Source organism: Rana temporaria, chromosome 2 (genome assembly GCF_905171775.1).
Source record: "Rana temporaria chromosome 2, aRanTem1.1, whole genome shotgun sequence".
Taxonomy (NCBI): Eukaryota; Metazoa; Chordata; class Amphibia; order Anura; family Ranidae; genus Rana; species Rana temporaria.
The window spans coordinates 506,182,951-506,197,417 of record NC_053490.1 but is presented as its reverse complement, the minus strand read 5'-3'; the positions used below and the strand labels follow the sequence as shown (position 1 = coordinate 506,197,417).

The following is a 14,467-nucleotide window of genomic DNA, read 5'->3' as shown; positions in this document are numbered from 1 at the left end:
ATGAGAGAAAGGAAGAGCGAGTTAGATCGAGCAAGTGAGCAAGAAAAAAGCATGGGCTACAGAGAGAGAAAGAAAGAAAGAGCAAGTATGAGAGAGCGAGAGAAAGAAAACCTGAAATAGATAGAGATAAGTGAGAGAAAAAGAAAGCGAGAGAAAAGGCGGCAAGACAGCGAGAGAAAGAAAGCGTGAGTGAGAAAGAGAGCGAAAACAAGTGAGAGAAAAGGAGAATCAACATAGAGTGAGATAAAGATAGGGTGGGCAAGATAGAGTGATAAAAAGAAAGAAAAGGGAGAAAAAAGAAAACAAGAGAATAAAAGAGCAAAAAAGCAAGAGAGCGAGAAAGAGATAGAGAGAGAAAAAAGCAAGCGAAGGAAAAAGCAAGAAAGAAAGAGTTATGCCCTGTACACGTGATCAGAATATCCGATTGGATAAAATCCGATGAAATTTTCCCTCGGAACTCCGTTCAAGCTGTCTTGCATACACACTGTCAGACCAAATTCCGTCCATCCAAAACGCGGCGACGTAAAACACTACAATGAGCCGAGAAAAATAAAGTTCAATGCTTCCGAGCATGCATCGACTTGATTCTCAGCATGCGTGGGTTTTTTATCCGTCGGAGTTCCACACAGACGATCGAAAAATTCTGATAGGATTTTTCTAAACTCCGTAGGAAAAAAGTCAGATGGGGCCCACACACGGTTGGAATATCCGATGAAAAAATTCCGTCTGACTTTTTTCATCGGAAATTCCGATCACGTGTACAAGGCATAAGAGAAAGAAAGAGCTAGCAAGAAAGATGAGAGGACGAAAGAGCGAGCAAAAGAGAAAGAAAACAAGCAAGAGAGAGTGAGAGAAAGAAAGAGCGAGCAAGAGAGCACAAGAGAAAGACTGAGCAAGGGAGAGCGAGAGAAGGAAAGAGAGTGTAAGGGAGCGTGAGAGAAAGAGAGAGAAAGCAAGAGAAAAACCAAGCAAGAGAGAGCTAGGGAAAGAAAGAGCGAGCAAAAGAAGGAAAGAGCGAGCAAAAGAAGGAAAAAGGGTGAGCAAGAGAGCAACAAAAACAAGCAGGAGTGTGCAAGAGAAAGCCAGAGCAAGAGAGAGCGAGAGAATGAAAGAGTGTGCACGAGAGCGTGAGAAGGAGCGAGCAATAGTGAGCAAGAGAAAGAAAGAGCAAGCAAGAGAGCGGGAGAACGACAGAGCGAGCAAGTGAGAATGAGAGAACAAAAGAGTGAGCAGAAGGAAGTGAGAAAACGAAATAGCAAGCAAAAGAAAGGGCGAGAGAACAAAAGAGTGAGCAGGAGAGAGTAAGAGAATGGAATAGCGAGCAATGAAGTTTGAGAAAACAAATACATGATCAGAAGAGAGCGAGAGAAATAGAAATAGCAAGCAAGAGAAGGTGAGACAATGAAAGAGCGAGCTATAAGGGCTTAAAAAGAGCAAGAGAAAGAAAGAGCAGGCAAAAGAAAAGAGCAAGTAGAGGGCAAGAGCAAGCAGGAGAAAGAAAGAAAGTCTATTAACCACTTGAGACCCGCGCTATTGACAAAGACGTCAACAGCGCGGCTCTCAAGTGCCAACTGGACATCTTTGGACGTCATTTAAAAGCATTACCCGCGCGCCTCTGGGGGGCGCACAGCGGGTAAACACTGTCCCGGCGCATAGCTGGGTAGCTGATGCGTGTACCTGGCGGCCGCGATGTCCGCCGGGTACACGCGATCGTCGGGAACACAGCAGGGATGTGGAGCTCTGTGTGTAAACACAGAGCTCCACGTGCTGTCAGAGGAGAGGAGACCGATCTGTGTCTCTTGTACATAGGGACACAGCATCAGTCACCTCCCCCAGTCACCCCCCACACAGTTAGAACACACCTAGGATACACATTTAACCCCTTCCTCACCCCCTAGTGTTAACCCCTTCCCTGCCAGTCACATTTATACAGTAATTAGTGCATTTTTATAGCACTGATCGCTGTATAAATGTGAATGGCGCCAAATTTGTGTCAAAAGTGTCCGATACGTCCGTCGCAATATCGCAGTACCAATAAAAATCGCAGATCGCCGCCATTACTAGTAAAAAAAAAAAAACATAAAAAAAAAATCATAATTCTGTCCCCCCGCTATAACTTTTGCGCAAACCAGACGCTTATTGCGATTATTTTTTTTTTTTTTTACGAAAGATACGTATCGGCCTTAACTGAGAAAAAAAATTGGGATATTTATTATAGCAACAAGTAAAAAATATATATATTTTTTTAAAATTGTCGCTCTTTTTTTGTTTATAGCGCAAAAAATAAAAACCGCAGAGGTGATCAAATACCACCGAAAGAATGCTCTATTTGTGGGGAAAAAAGGACGTCAATTTTGTTTGGGAGCCACGTCACACGAATGTCAGTTAAAGCGAAGCAGTGCCGTAAGCTGAAATTTGAGTCGTATAAGTGTGAAAGGGGCCTAAAGGTGGCTGAATACAAATGCACCCAACACTTTTCAGATATTTATTTGTAAAAAAAAAAAATTTAAAAATATTTATCATTTTCCTTACACTTTACAATTATGTGCCCCTATGTGTTGGTCTATCACATAAAATCCAAATAAAGTACATTTACATTTTTGGTTTTAACATGAGAAAATATGGAGATTCACAGCTGCAGTTGCGAGGTCTAAGCACTAACCGGTATTCCCCAGAGATCCTGTTGGCAGAAATTGGTTTTGCTGTGTGTTAATACCAGTTTGCAGTCCTCAGGATCGCCCCAGCTTAAAGTGGAGTTTCCATCCCAAATTTTTTTTTTTCATTATTGTGCTCATTATTGTGCTCATTAGACCTAAAAATGAAAAAAAAAATGTTTTACTCATCTGGAAATGCCTGTTGCTATGCGGTCCCGCGAAATCTGCCTTTGGAATCACCTAGGATTCTGACATCATCTCCCTCTAATGCTCCTGGGAAATGTGTGTCATCATTTCCCAGGATGCAGTGCGCTACCCAATTATCACTCCCCATCCAAGACTTCCAGGAAGTAAGTGCTTGTAGGCTTCACAATGCCCACAAGCAAAATGACAACGGTGTGGAAATAGTTTTATAAACTATCTTTTCTTAATAACTATGCGGAGCGGCGGCAGATTGTAAAATAGTAAGTGTGACGGTATTAGAATGATATCCCCGTCAAAGTCTTCCCTTCTTCCCATAAAGATAATCACCCAATATTCCACAAGGGGGAATATTCCTGGAGTCGCCCCAATAAGCCACACATGCCAAGCTTACTGCTGGAACAAGACAGACTTTAATGGTTTTCTTCTCAGCTTTTTATACAGTCCAAGACATTCAAGCAACAATGAAATCTCCACCCCCCCTAATCACACACTAAGGCTAATTACTAAAACATTCTAGACAGGTCGGCACCGACCGACAATTATCATGTCTAATCACTGCACATTCCTTAAACAGCATAACAACAAACCACCTTCACACACTGAGTTTCCTAGGCAGACGTTTCGTCCCTGCATGCAGCTTGACACCTATTAACACCTCTGAGCATCAAAACGTTTTTAGACAGCGTTATCACACAATTAAAGGCCTTTCAAAAGCTAGCCTTATTTAACATATGAACAGTCTTTACAGAGAGAGATGAGTCACACATGAAAATACCTGTTACCTCTAACCCACAGCATTAAAATAGCAGGGAGAATTAAACTGAGACATATAGGCAATTGCATCACAGTAAGTGACCGGATTTATATTATAAAAACGCATGGTGAAAGGACATACATTTAAAAAATGCTAATTGTGGTTGGAACCCCGCTTTAAGTCTGCATCCAATCATGTCACCAGTAACTTGTTACTGCAATCCTCATACACAGATCACTCTCAGTTGCCAGGGAACTATTTATTAACTCTATACAAAGACAGTACAGAAAAGGGATAATGTTCCCTAGCACACTGCGAAAATGGTTCAAGAATGGTTTGACACAACAACAAGTTTGTGTTACTGGCGTCCAGATCTTAATCCAAATCGAGAATCTGTGGGATATGCTGGAAAAACAAGTCTGATTCATGGAGGCCCCACATCATAACTTACAGGATTGAAAGGATCTGCTACTGATGGATTGGAGCCAGATATCACAACATACCTTCAGAGGTCGAATGAAGTCCATGCCTCAATGGGTCAGGGCTGTTTTGGCGGGAGCAAAGGGTACCTACTCTAGGGTGACCAGACATCCCCGGTTTCCAGGGACAGTCCCCAGATTGAGGACACTGTCCCCAGAGCCAGTCTGTCCCCGGATTTGTCCCCGGATTGCAGTGGCATGGAGAGGGGCATCTGGTACACTCGCCCGGCCCGGGTGTAACATTTGGGGGGGCACTCTTGTATTCCAGCCTGTCCCCCATGATCCCTCTGGTGCCGGCGGCCCATGTGTGTGTGAGGGGAGGGGTGGTGCAGAGTGTATGGCAGCTATTGCAGAAGCTCTTGGCAGAGCATACTAAGGAGCGGCTGGGTGTCGGTAACAGTACCTGGTGCTCGGGAGAGTTTGTTGTCCAGGGAAGAAAGTCTGTAGAAATTGCAATGTCCACACAAGATGTAAAACCTTCAACTGTATGTTTTTTTTTTGCTGCATAAAACTTGTGAAGGAAGTAGAGAGTATAGAGAGAAGGGGAAGGTTCAGGTACGCGGTACAGAATGCACAAAAAGTATTCACAGTTCCAGTTTTCACCACTCCTGAGTGGGTATTGCTCACCCGCATAGACCCCTCTCACATGGCCCAGAAGCCGGGATGATGCACGGACAGTATAGAAACAGTCTCTGCCACAGACCATCTGAGAACACAGGATAGATAGTCAGGAATCCTCTGCTACAGGATTTCAGTCCCAAACTTCCTGTTTTACAGCAAAAGAGCCTTTAAGCCAATCCGGCGGACTGTAAGGCAACTTGCATAGTGGATCCCTTTTCTTAACGAGGTCACCAGGCCTATCCCGAGACATCAGCTTGCCTTGCTTGTCTCCTCCAGGCCAGGTCCTCCCCCGGTTTCCTTTGCTAAGAAGCTTCCCCCGCTTAGATGGACAGCTTAGGATCCTTTGTAGAACCATAGGCCCCAGCCAGCATAGCTGGGTCTACCTGATAGGAATCCAGCCTCGGACCAACGTGGTCCCGGGGCTGGAATCACGCATACTCACCTCACGAGGCGAAGGACCCCGAAAAACGGCGTCTGCCCCTTAAGTACCCCCTCCCAGAATGCACAGCGGGGCACCATTCCCACTGGGCTGCTGCCGAGAAGGGTCACTCAACACACTGTGGTTCACCCGAGTTCCAACATGGGCCTGAGGTGGTAATGCCACCTACAGGCAACAAGGGAAAACTTCTACCAAGCACAACCACAGCCAGAACAGAGGCAAATTTACATAGAATTAGCAGAGTCTGAGCCCAACTATGGCTCAGACGCCCTCTAAATTTATAGTAGCGCCCTTGTCGTTGGTAACCTGGCGCTACAATATATATTTTTTTTCCTTTAACCACTTGAGATCCGCGCTATGGTCAAAAGACGTCCACAGCGCGGTTCTCAAGTGCCGAGTGGACGTCTTTAGATGTCCTGTTGTTGTTGTTCCCTGTGCGCGCCGCTGGGGGCGCGCAGCGGGGAAACAACGTGCCCGGTGCATTGTTCGGGAGCCGATGCGCGTGCCTGGCGGCCGTGATGTCCGCCAGACACCCGCGATCGTCGGTGACACAGCAGGATGTGGAGCTCTGTGTGTAAACACAGAGCTCCACGTGCTGTCAGGGAGAGGAGACCGATCTGTGTCCCTTGTACATAGGGACACAGCATCGGTCACCTCCCCCAGTCACCCCCCTCCCCCCACACAGTAAGAACACAATGAGGGAATACATTTAACCCCTTCCTCACCCCCTAGTGTTAACCCCTTCACTGCCAGTCACATTTATACAGTAATTAGTGCATTTTTATAGCACTAATCGCTGTATAAATGTGAATGGTCCCAAAATTGTGTCAAAAGTGTCCGATACGTCCGCCGCAATATCGCAGCCCTGACAAAAAAATTGCAAATCGCCGCCATTAAAAAAAAAAAAAAAAAAATCATAAATCTATCCCCCATTTTGTAGGCGCTATAACTTTTGCGCAAACCAGTCGCTTATTGCGATTTTTTTTTTTTACAAAAATACGTCGAAAAATACGTATCGGCCTTAACTGAGAAAAAAAATAGTTTTTTTAAAAAAAAAATAGGATATTTATTATAGCAACAAGTAAAAAAAATATATATTTTTTTTAAAATTGTCGCTCTTTTTTTGTTTATAGCGCAAAAAATAAAAACCGCAGAGGTGATCAAATACCACCAAAATAAAGCTCTATTTGTGGGAAAAAAAGGACGTCAATTTTGTTTGGGAGCCACGTCGCACGACCGCGCAAATGTCAGTTAAAGCGACGCAGTGCCGGAAGCTGAAATTTCGCCTGGGCACGAAGGGAGTTTATGTGCCCAGTCAGCAAGTGGTTAAACCACATTGATATCAGTACTTACACCAAGCTGACATGTTATATTTAAAAACATATTCACAAGACCGTCAATTTCTTTTGAATTAAAAAATTCACGTCCGTTGGAAGATATGAGGACGTAAATGAAGATCAAAAGAAACGAAATGATCTCATATCAAAACCGAGTCTGAAAAGACCAGTCTAAACTTCATGGACATCCTTCAATGTAAATCTGCTTTCTATAAAGTTGTTTTTCCAGTTTTAAGAACATCATTGCATGAATTTATTGAGCAATCAATACATTTAATGCACATTTCACCCTCTTAGTATTGCTCAAATGATTTATTGCAGCCACTTTAAAGCTCTCTAGAGCTGGGAGATGTTGGATACCTGGTCGCAGTGACTTATTCAAATACCTTCAAGAGTGAGATTAGCCATATGATGTGAGGATTAAATAAAATCTGAGAAATTCCTTTATTTTCAGGCACGTAAGTGCTATTGAGACAACTACACTTCCCCAGCAAGGCAGAGGGAGATCAGACATCGCTGGGCTGTTGACTGGGTAAGTCGTTATATTACGGTAATTAAATGAATGCGGAATTCTGATCCCTTCACTTTATCAGATATTAGAAGTTGTACGCTATATTATTATGGTTAGATAGGGCTCATTCTGGAGAGATTTTACTTGGTTACATATTTTATGGTAACTCCTGCAGGTGCTCAGAAAAATGCCTGCACTCCTATGTTAGCTGGTGCCAGGGCCTTGGCAGTTGGGAATCTACCCACAGTCAAGGCTCCAGGAAATAATTGTAGATTAAACTCACGTTAGATGCCTGTGCTCAAAACAGCTGGCCTGTGCAAAACAAAAAAAAAGCCTTTGTGATTGAAAATGTTTGCTTGTACAAATTAGAAAATAATGCAAGATATTCAAAATAATTCAATGAATAGACCTTATTATTGTAGCGATACCACTGTAGGGGCTGCTAAGTAATGTGGCCCACCTGTCACCCTGCCCAGTCTGGCATTCAAGTCACTCAGAGTCATAGAACAATCCATGTACTTGTTTTTTTTTGTATTTTATTAAGGGGATTGAACTTGGATGGGGTAAAGGAAGTATGGGATGCCCAGTAGAATTTTGTAGCACCTGCTTGGGACAACTATATACACTCGGTTATATACACCTCAGTCTCCACTCCAGCGCAACTATTGCTGCAGACTTTCACTCCTCGTCTCCTCCTGCACTATACTTGCTTAAAGCGGGAGTTCAACCATTTATTAAAAAAAAAAAAATTTCCCCTTAGATTCCTGCTCGTTTTGTCTAGGGGAATCGGCTATTTGTTTTAAAATATGATCCGTACTTACCGTTTCCGAGATGCATCTTCTTCCGTCGCTTCCGGGTATGGGTCTTCGGGAGCGGGCGTTCCTTCTTGATTGACAGTCTTCCGAGAGACTTCCGACGGTCGCATCCATCGCGTCACTCGTAGCCGAAAGAAGCCGAACGTCGGTGTGGCTCTATACTGCGCCTGCGCACCGAAGTTCGGCTTCTTTCGGAAAATCGTGACGTGATGGATGCGACCGTCGGAAGCCTCTCGGAAGACTGTCAATCAAGAAGGAACGCCCATTCCCGCAGCCCATACCCGGAAGCGTCGGATAGGATGCATCTCGTAAACGGGTAAGTACTGCTCATATTTTACAACAAATAGCCGATTCCCCTAGACAAAACGAGCAGGAATCTAAGGCTAAAAAGTGCTCTCCAAGGGTGAACCTCCGCTTTAAGCTTCCAGGCACAGCTAGCACCGCGTGGTTAGGCCTGACACTGGCTCAGCCAGGCCCTAGCAATTGCCTTTTGCAGGCAGGGATCGCGGGCCCCTATAGTGTAGCAAATAGAAAGTTCCTGGTGCTATCTGTCCTAACATGTGGCTACTAAGCCCAGTAACCCATCTTCAGGCCCTGCTAGCCCTCCTGGCTGCAGCTGACCTTGTCCACTGCCCCTGACGCCACAGTCCTCTCCACTGGCTCTGCACCCATTCCAGACTGCATCCTCCAAGTCCTCTCAGGCATGCCTCCCAAGGCCTCCTGACAGTGCTGGTCACTCACCAGCCCTCCTGGCTGAGACCAGTTGTTCCTCCCTCTGGAGACTTGCACGGAAATGCTCTCCCCTGCTGTCCTCTCTTGCTTCTCCTGTGCCTCCTGTCCAGGACACCTCCACTATTTCTTGAAGGGCTCCATCTGCACCTGAGCGCAGGCCCAAGGTCAAACCTCCAAAGCTCTGAACAACTCCAACTCCTCCCTAGCTGGGCTGACCCTGGATATTTAAGGAGGCCTGCCCCCTGCCAATCCAGGTTGAGGATTGGTCAGGGATCCTCAGAATACCCCAGGCAGCTCCACCTCTCCTCCTCTCTTTCTAGAATCTTCTAGAAAGAAGAGGGAGGTCTCAGTGATCCTGTCTGTAAGTCACCAGCTGCTACCCTGAGCCTCCCAGCCCAGACCAAATTAAAACAAACTGCCAGCCAGGCCTGCCTTTATTTACCTAATCTTAAGCAAAAATCCTCAATGTAGCACCTACCTAGAGGATGCTACATTAAAATCTGTAGGCTATCCAAAACACTGAAAAAAAAAATCACTTCTATACGAAACGAACAAACGAACAAAGACTTACCATACCTATAATCAAGCGTATAGCGCAATTTCCATAACTAATGACCTTCTATCAAATTGACCATATCAATATCCCCACAACTTAAAGCGGAGGTCCACACAAAAATTGAACCTTCCGCTTTTCGGAACCCTTCCCCCCTCCGGTGTCACATTTGGCACCTTTCAGGGGGGAGAGGGGGTGCAGATACCTGTGAAATGCAGGTATTTGCAAACACTTCCGGGTATAGACTCCCGCGGGGGTCACACCCCTCCCCCCGCTGTTTTCTGGGAAACACAGGTCCCAGAAGACAGCAGGAACCAGTTAGGACGCACAGCACGACTTGCGCATGCGCAGTAGGGAACTTGGGCAGTGGAGCCGCAACACTTCACTTCCCGATTCCCTCACCGAGGATGGAGGCGGGGGCAGCTGAGAGCCGAGCGATTGCTCAGCTTCGGCTGCCGACATCGCGGGCACCCTGGACAGGTAAGCTGGCTTTTATTTTTTTTTTTTTTTTTTTTAGGCGGACCTCTGCTTTAAAACAGTGTAAACAGTATATAAACATGTAAAACAATGAACCACCAACCAAAAAGGAACTAAACGTGAAACAAGAACCCACCACTTCATAAGATGTGACAATAACCATCCGGTTCTCTAGATATATTTATGTTGAGAAAGTCAGGATGGGACAGAATGTGATGGGGGAGGTGATGTAGGGAATGCACTCAGGCAGCAGTGAGGATTAAAAAGTGAAAATGTGTTGGCTGCAATATTCATTCGCTAATGTCACATAAATGGGTGGACTCGTGGTGCAGTCCTTTAAAAATTAACAAAACACATTGGCCCGGATTCACATACATTGGCGCATATTTATGCCGGCGTAGCGTATCTAATATACGCTACGCCGTCGTAGCGCAGAGAGGCAAGCACCGGATTCACAGAGCACTTGCCTCCCAATCTACGCTGGGTTCCATCGGCGTAAGCCGTCGTAGGTGGAAGTGGGCGTGAGCCATGCTAATGAGGCATGACCCCATGCAAATGATGGGCCGAGTGCCATACAAGTACTTAAAACGAACAGCGCATGCGCCGTCCTGTGGACGTATCCCAGTGTGCATGCTCACAATCACGTCGGAACTACTCCCTAAGATACGACGGATCACTGCCTACGACGTGAACGTAACCTACCCCCAGCCCTATTCACGTACTACGTAAACGACGTAAAATACGACGGCTGTGTTCCCTGGTCCATACCTTTGCATGGGTTGCGCCTCATATATGGGGAATAACTTTACGCCAGACGTACGACTTACGCAAACCGTGTATATTATGCGCCGGGCGCAAGTACGTTCGTGAATCGGCGTATCTCCCTCATTTGCATATGTGCATAGAAAATCAATGCGCCCAGCGTAAATATGCGCCCACGATACACCGGCGTAGGCAAGTTACGTCAGTCGTAGGAAGCCTATTTTTGGGCGTATCTTAGTATGTGGGTTGGCGCATAGATATGACGGCGCACATTTGTACTTACGTCGGCATATCTTGAGATACGTTGGCGTAAGTGCTTTGTGAATCCGGGCCCTTTAAATCCATGCGTCTGGCGCCCGGCATAGAGATTAGGGGCCAGGCGCAATGGATTAGGTGGGTGGTGCCCCTGCGCCCCCAATGGGCAGGCTGCCACTGACAAAAGGTGTGTGGGGGAGGGTCAGAGTTCAGATAAAGTCAATGGGCCAGATTCACGTAGCGCAGCGGATCTATAGATCCGCTCGATCTACGTGAATTAAGATCCGCTCCCGCAAGTTTAGGAGGCAAGTGGCTAATTCACAAACAACTTACCTCCAAACTTGCGACGGCGGATCCTAACTCCCCCGGCGGAATTCAAATTCCGCGGCTAGGGGAGTGTACTTTTTAAATCAGGCGCGTTCCCGCGCCGATTTAAATGCGCAGGCGCTGTCCGGGGAATTTCCCGGCGTGCATTGCTCCCACTGACGTCACTAGTTGCGACGTGAGCGGGACTTGCGACGCGCGTGTTCGTGAATCGGCGTACGCAAACGACGTAGGAAAATTCAAATTCGACGCGGGAACGCCGGCTATACTTAACATTGGCTGCGCCTGATAAAAGAAGGGGTAAGTATACGACGGAAAACCGCTACGTAAATGACGTAAGAACACTGCGACGGGTCCGCGTACGTTCGTGAATTTGCGTATCTCGCTGATTTACATATTATTTATCGTAAATCAGCGGGAACGCCCCCGGCGCCATTTTTAAATTTAAAAAAAGATCCGACAGTGTAACAACACTGTCAGATCTTAGTCCTATCTATGCGTATCTGATTCGATACACCTTCGTATCTCTTTGTGAATCTGGCCCTATAACTGGCTAATTGTTTTTTGACTTGGTAAACTTAGGCCACGTTATCAATGCCTTGACATTTTGAGAAAGACTGGTTCTACTATGTTTTTATTTTTTTATTATTAACATTGAATGACAGAATGATGAGGATGAGATTGGCTTTAACTAACCATTTAATTTTGCAGAAGCTCTTCCTTACTATGTCGGAACTTGGGAACCTCACATTATCAATGGGCACCTTTGTCAAGTTCCTGCTGATCACAGCATTTGATGCTTCCAAGAACACCACCCAACCAGAAGAGAAGACCCAACAGACCATAAACCACGATGATCTTGTGGGAGCCGTCACCTTCATTATGGTCTTCATAGGCATATTTTCCTTCTTCATTGTTGCCGTGTTGGTGATTGCAATCAGATCCAGATCATATGACCAGCTGGGGGAACAGTATCTCAATAACTGCAATTTGGTGGAATCCGACTCAACAATTGAATATTTTCAGGGAGCTAAAAATCTTTGCCATGAAAACAAGACAGTAGAGTGACTCTTTGATCACATTTTCTTCAGCCAAAAGACGAATTTCTAAATAAAAATAATATCAGCATGTTTCTATATTTAAAAAAACTGTCAAAAAAATATTTAGATCACCTTACGGTGTCTACTTTGCAAAAAAAAGTCACTTTGGGGGCTTCGTACTATCTTGTTTTGTTTAACCACTTAAGGACCGGACCAATATGCTGCTAAATGACCCAAGGGGTTTTTACAATTCGGCACTGCGGCGCTTTAACAGACAATTGCGCGGTCGTGCGACGTGGCTTCCAAACAAAATTGGCGTCCTTTTTTCCCCACAAATAGAGCTTTATTTTGGTGGTATTTGATCACCTTTGCGGTTTTTATTTTTTGCGCTATAAACAAAAATAGAGCGACAATTTTGAAAAAAATTCAATATTTTTTACTTTTTGCTATAATAAATATCCCCCAAAAACATATATACATTTTTTTCCCTCAGTTTAGGCCGATACGTATTCTTCTACCTATTTTTGGTAAAAAAAATCGCAATAAGCGTTTATCGATTGGTTTGTGCAAAATTTATAGCGTTTACAAAATAGGGGATAGTTTTACTTTTTTAATTTTTTTTACTACTAATGGCGGCGATCAGCGATTTTTTTCGTGACTGCGACATTATGGCGGACACTTCGGACAATTTTGACATATTTTTGGGACCATTGTCATTTTCACAGCAAAAAATGCATTTAAATTGCATTGTTTATTGTGAAAATGACAGTTGCAGGGGGTTAACCACAGGGGGCGCTGTAGGAGTTAGGGTTCACCTAGTGTGTGTTTACAACTGTAAGGGGGTGTGGCTGTAGGTGTGATGTCATCGATCGAGTCTCCCTATAAAAGGTATCACTCGATCGATGCAGCCGCCACAGTGAAGCACGGGGAAGCCGTGTTTACATACGGCTCTCCCCGTTCTTCAGCTCCGGGGAGCGATCGCGAGGGGGCGGCTAGAAACGAATAGCCGCGCCCCCTCGTCCTGGATAGCTCCTGAGGCCACGGGAACCGCCGCATGTACGGGGGGTCCCGATCGGACCCCCGACCTATGTCTAGGCAGGGACGTACAGGTATGCCAATGTGCCTGTCCGTGCCATTCTGCCGACGTAAATGTACATGCGGCGGTCCGGAAGTGGTTAATCACATTTTATTAGATATAATGTGATTAAACAAAAAAGCATATAAAATAACCTAGACATGCATAGTCATTCTAAGTGAGGATTATTCCCCGAGCATGACTCAGGGTCTTATGCTGCGTATACACGACCGTTTTTCGGGTTGTAAAAAATTAAATTTTTAATGGTCTAGAAAAAAAAAAGTTCGTTAAAACGGCCTTGCCTACACACGATCGTGAAAAAATGCTCTAGCAAAGCGCGGTGACGTACAACACGTACAACGGCACTATAAAGGAGAAGTTTCATTCGGATGGCGCCACCCTTGGGGCTGCTTTTGCTAATTTCCTGAAACTTCCCTCATAAAGTTAGGGTGCGTGTTATACGCCGATAAATACAGTATTTTACAACAGAAAGTAAGGGTAATGCCTCGTACACACGACCGGTTTTCCCATCGGAAAAACTGCGATGAGAGCTTTTGGCTGGGAATTCCGACCATGTGTATGCTCCATCACAGTTTTTCAGACAGGAAAACTGCCAGAAAAAAAAGAGAGCAGGGAAAACCATTCGTCTGTATGCTTTTCCGAAAAAAAATGCACATGTTCGGAAGCATAGAACTTCATTTTGTCGGCTCGTCGTAGTCTTTTACGTCACCGCATTCTTGGCAGACAAAAAAATAAAATGAAAAAGAAAATAAAAAAAAGAAAATAAAGGTCTGGTGTGACCCCGCTAACACCTCCATCCCTATTAGTACACAAAAAGACCCCCTCTGGCGGTGGACGTCTTACTGACTCCTATGCGTCACCGCCCGTACATGACACTGGGGGCGGAGCCTTCGGGCCCTTGTGGGCATATCTTGGACGTTCAGCACGGCTGGAATTTCGTTCCACTACTTGATGGTTGGATAGAGCAGTCACATCTTTAAGAACAAACTGAGACATGATCACAAGAGGTTTAGTGGAGACTGCAGTCAGAAATACCTCCATCCAGACCATGCTGATCCTCCGGATGTTCCCTTGTTGTGGCTTTTGTTTGCTCCGTCTCCTCAGCTCCCGAGCTGGATGCACTACACGGCCGATATCCTGATATCCAGCGTTTGGCAATTCTTTTCAGCCCATGGATACAACATTCATACATCCGCCCCTGAAGAAGCGAGCAGGGTCTCACGAAACTAGTAGGGCTTTATCGATGCTTGTTTTATGCCTGTACATGCTGGTTATTATTGATGTCTGTATTATGTCTACATACTTCTGTTTACATGTATGTACATTTTCTATTTGTTTATTGTTTATGTGCATCCACCGGCCCTGCAACTTTCAAGTTTTACTGTTGCTCATTGATGTACAACAATTGTAATAA

General features: G+C 45.2%; 1 protein-coding gene across 1 annotated transcript; it reads left to right on the top strand.

The window, feature by feature from the left end:
* Positions 1–11,643: 11,643 nt before the first annotated feature.
* On the top strand, positions 11,644–11,985 carry LOC120928370 (potassium voltage-gated channel subfamily E member 2-like). The gene has a single exon (XM_040339468.1). It carries the CDS (start codon positions 11,644–11,646, stop codon positions 11,983–11,985), a length of 342 nt encoding a protein of 113 aa, XP_040195402.1.
* Positions 11,986–14,467: the final 2,482 nt, after the last annotated feature.

Bases quoted from the DNA above. Each gene is read 5' to 3' on its own strand.
- LOC120928370 (XM_040339468.1), top strand. From the start codon at position 11,644: ATGTCGGAACTTGGGAACCTCACATTATCAATGGGCACCTTTGTCAAG.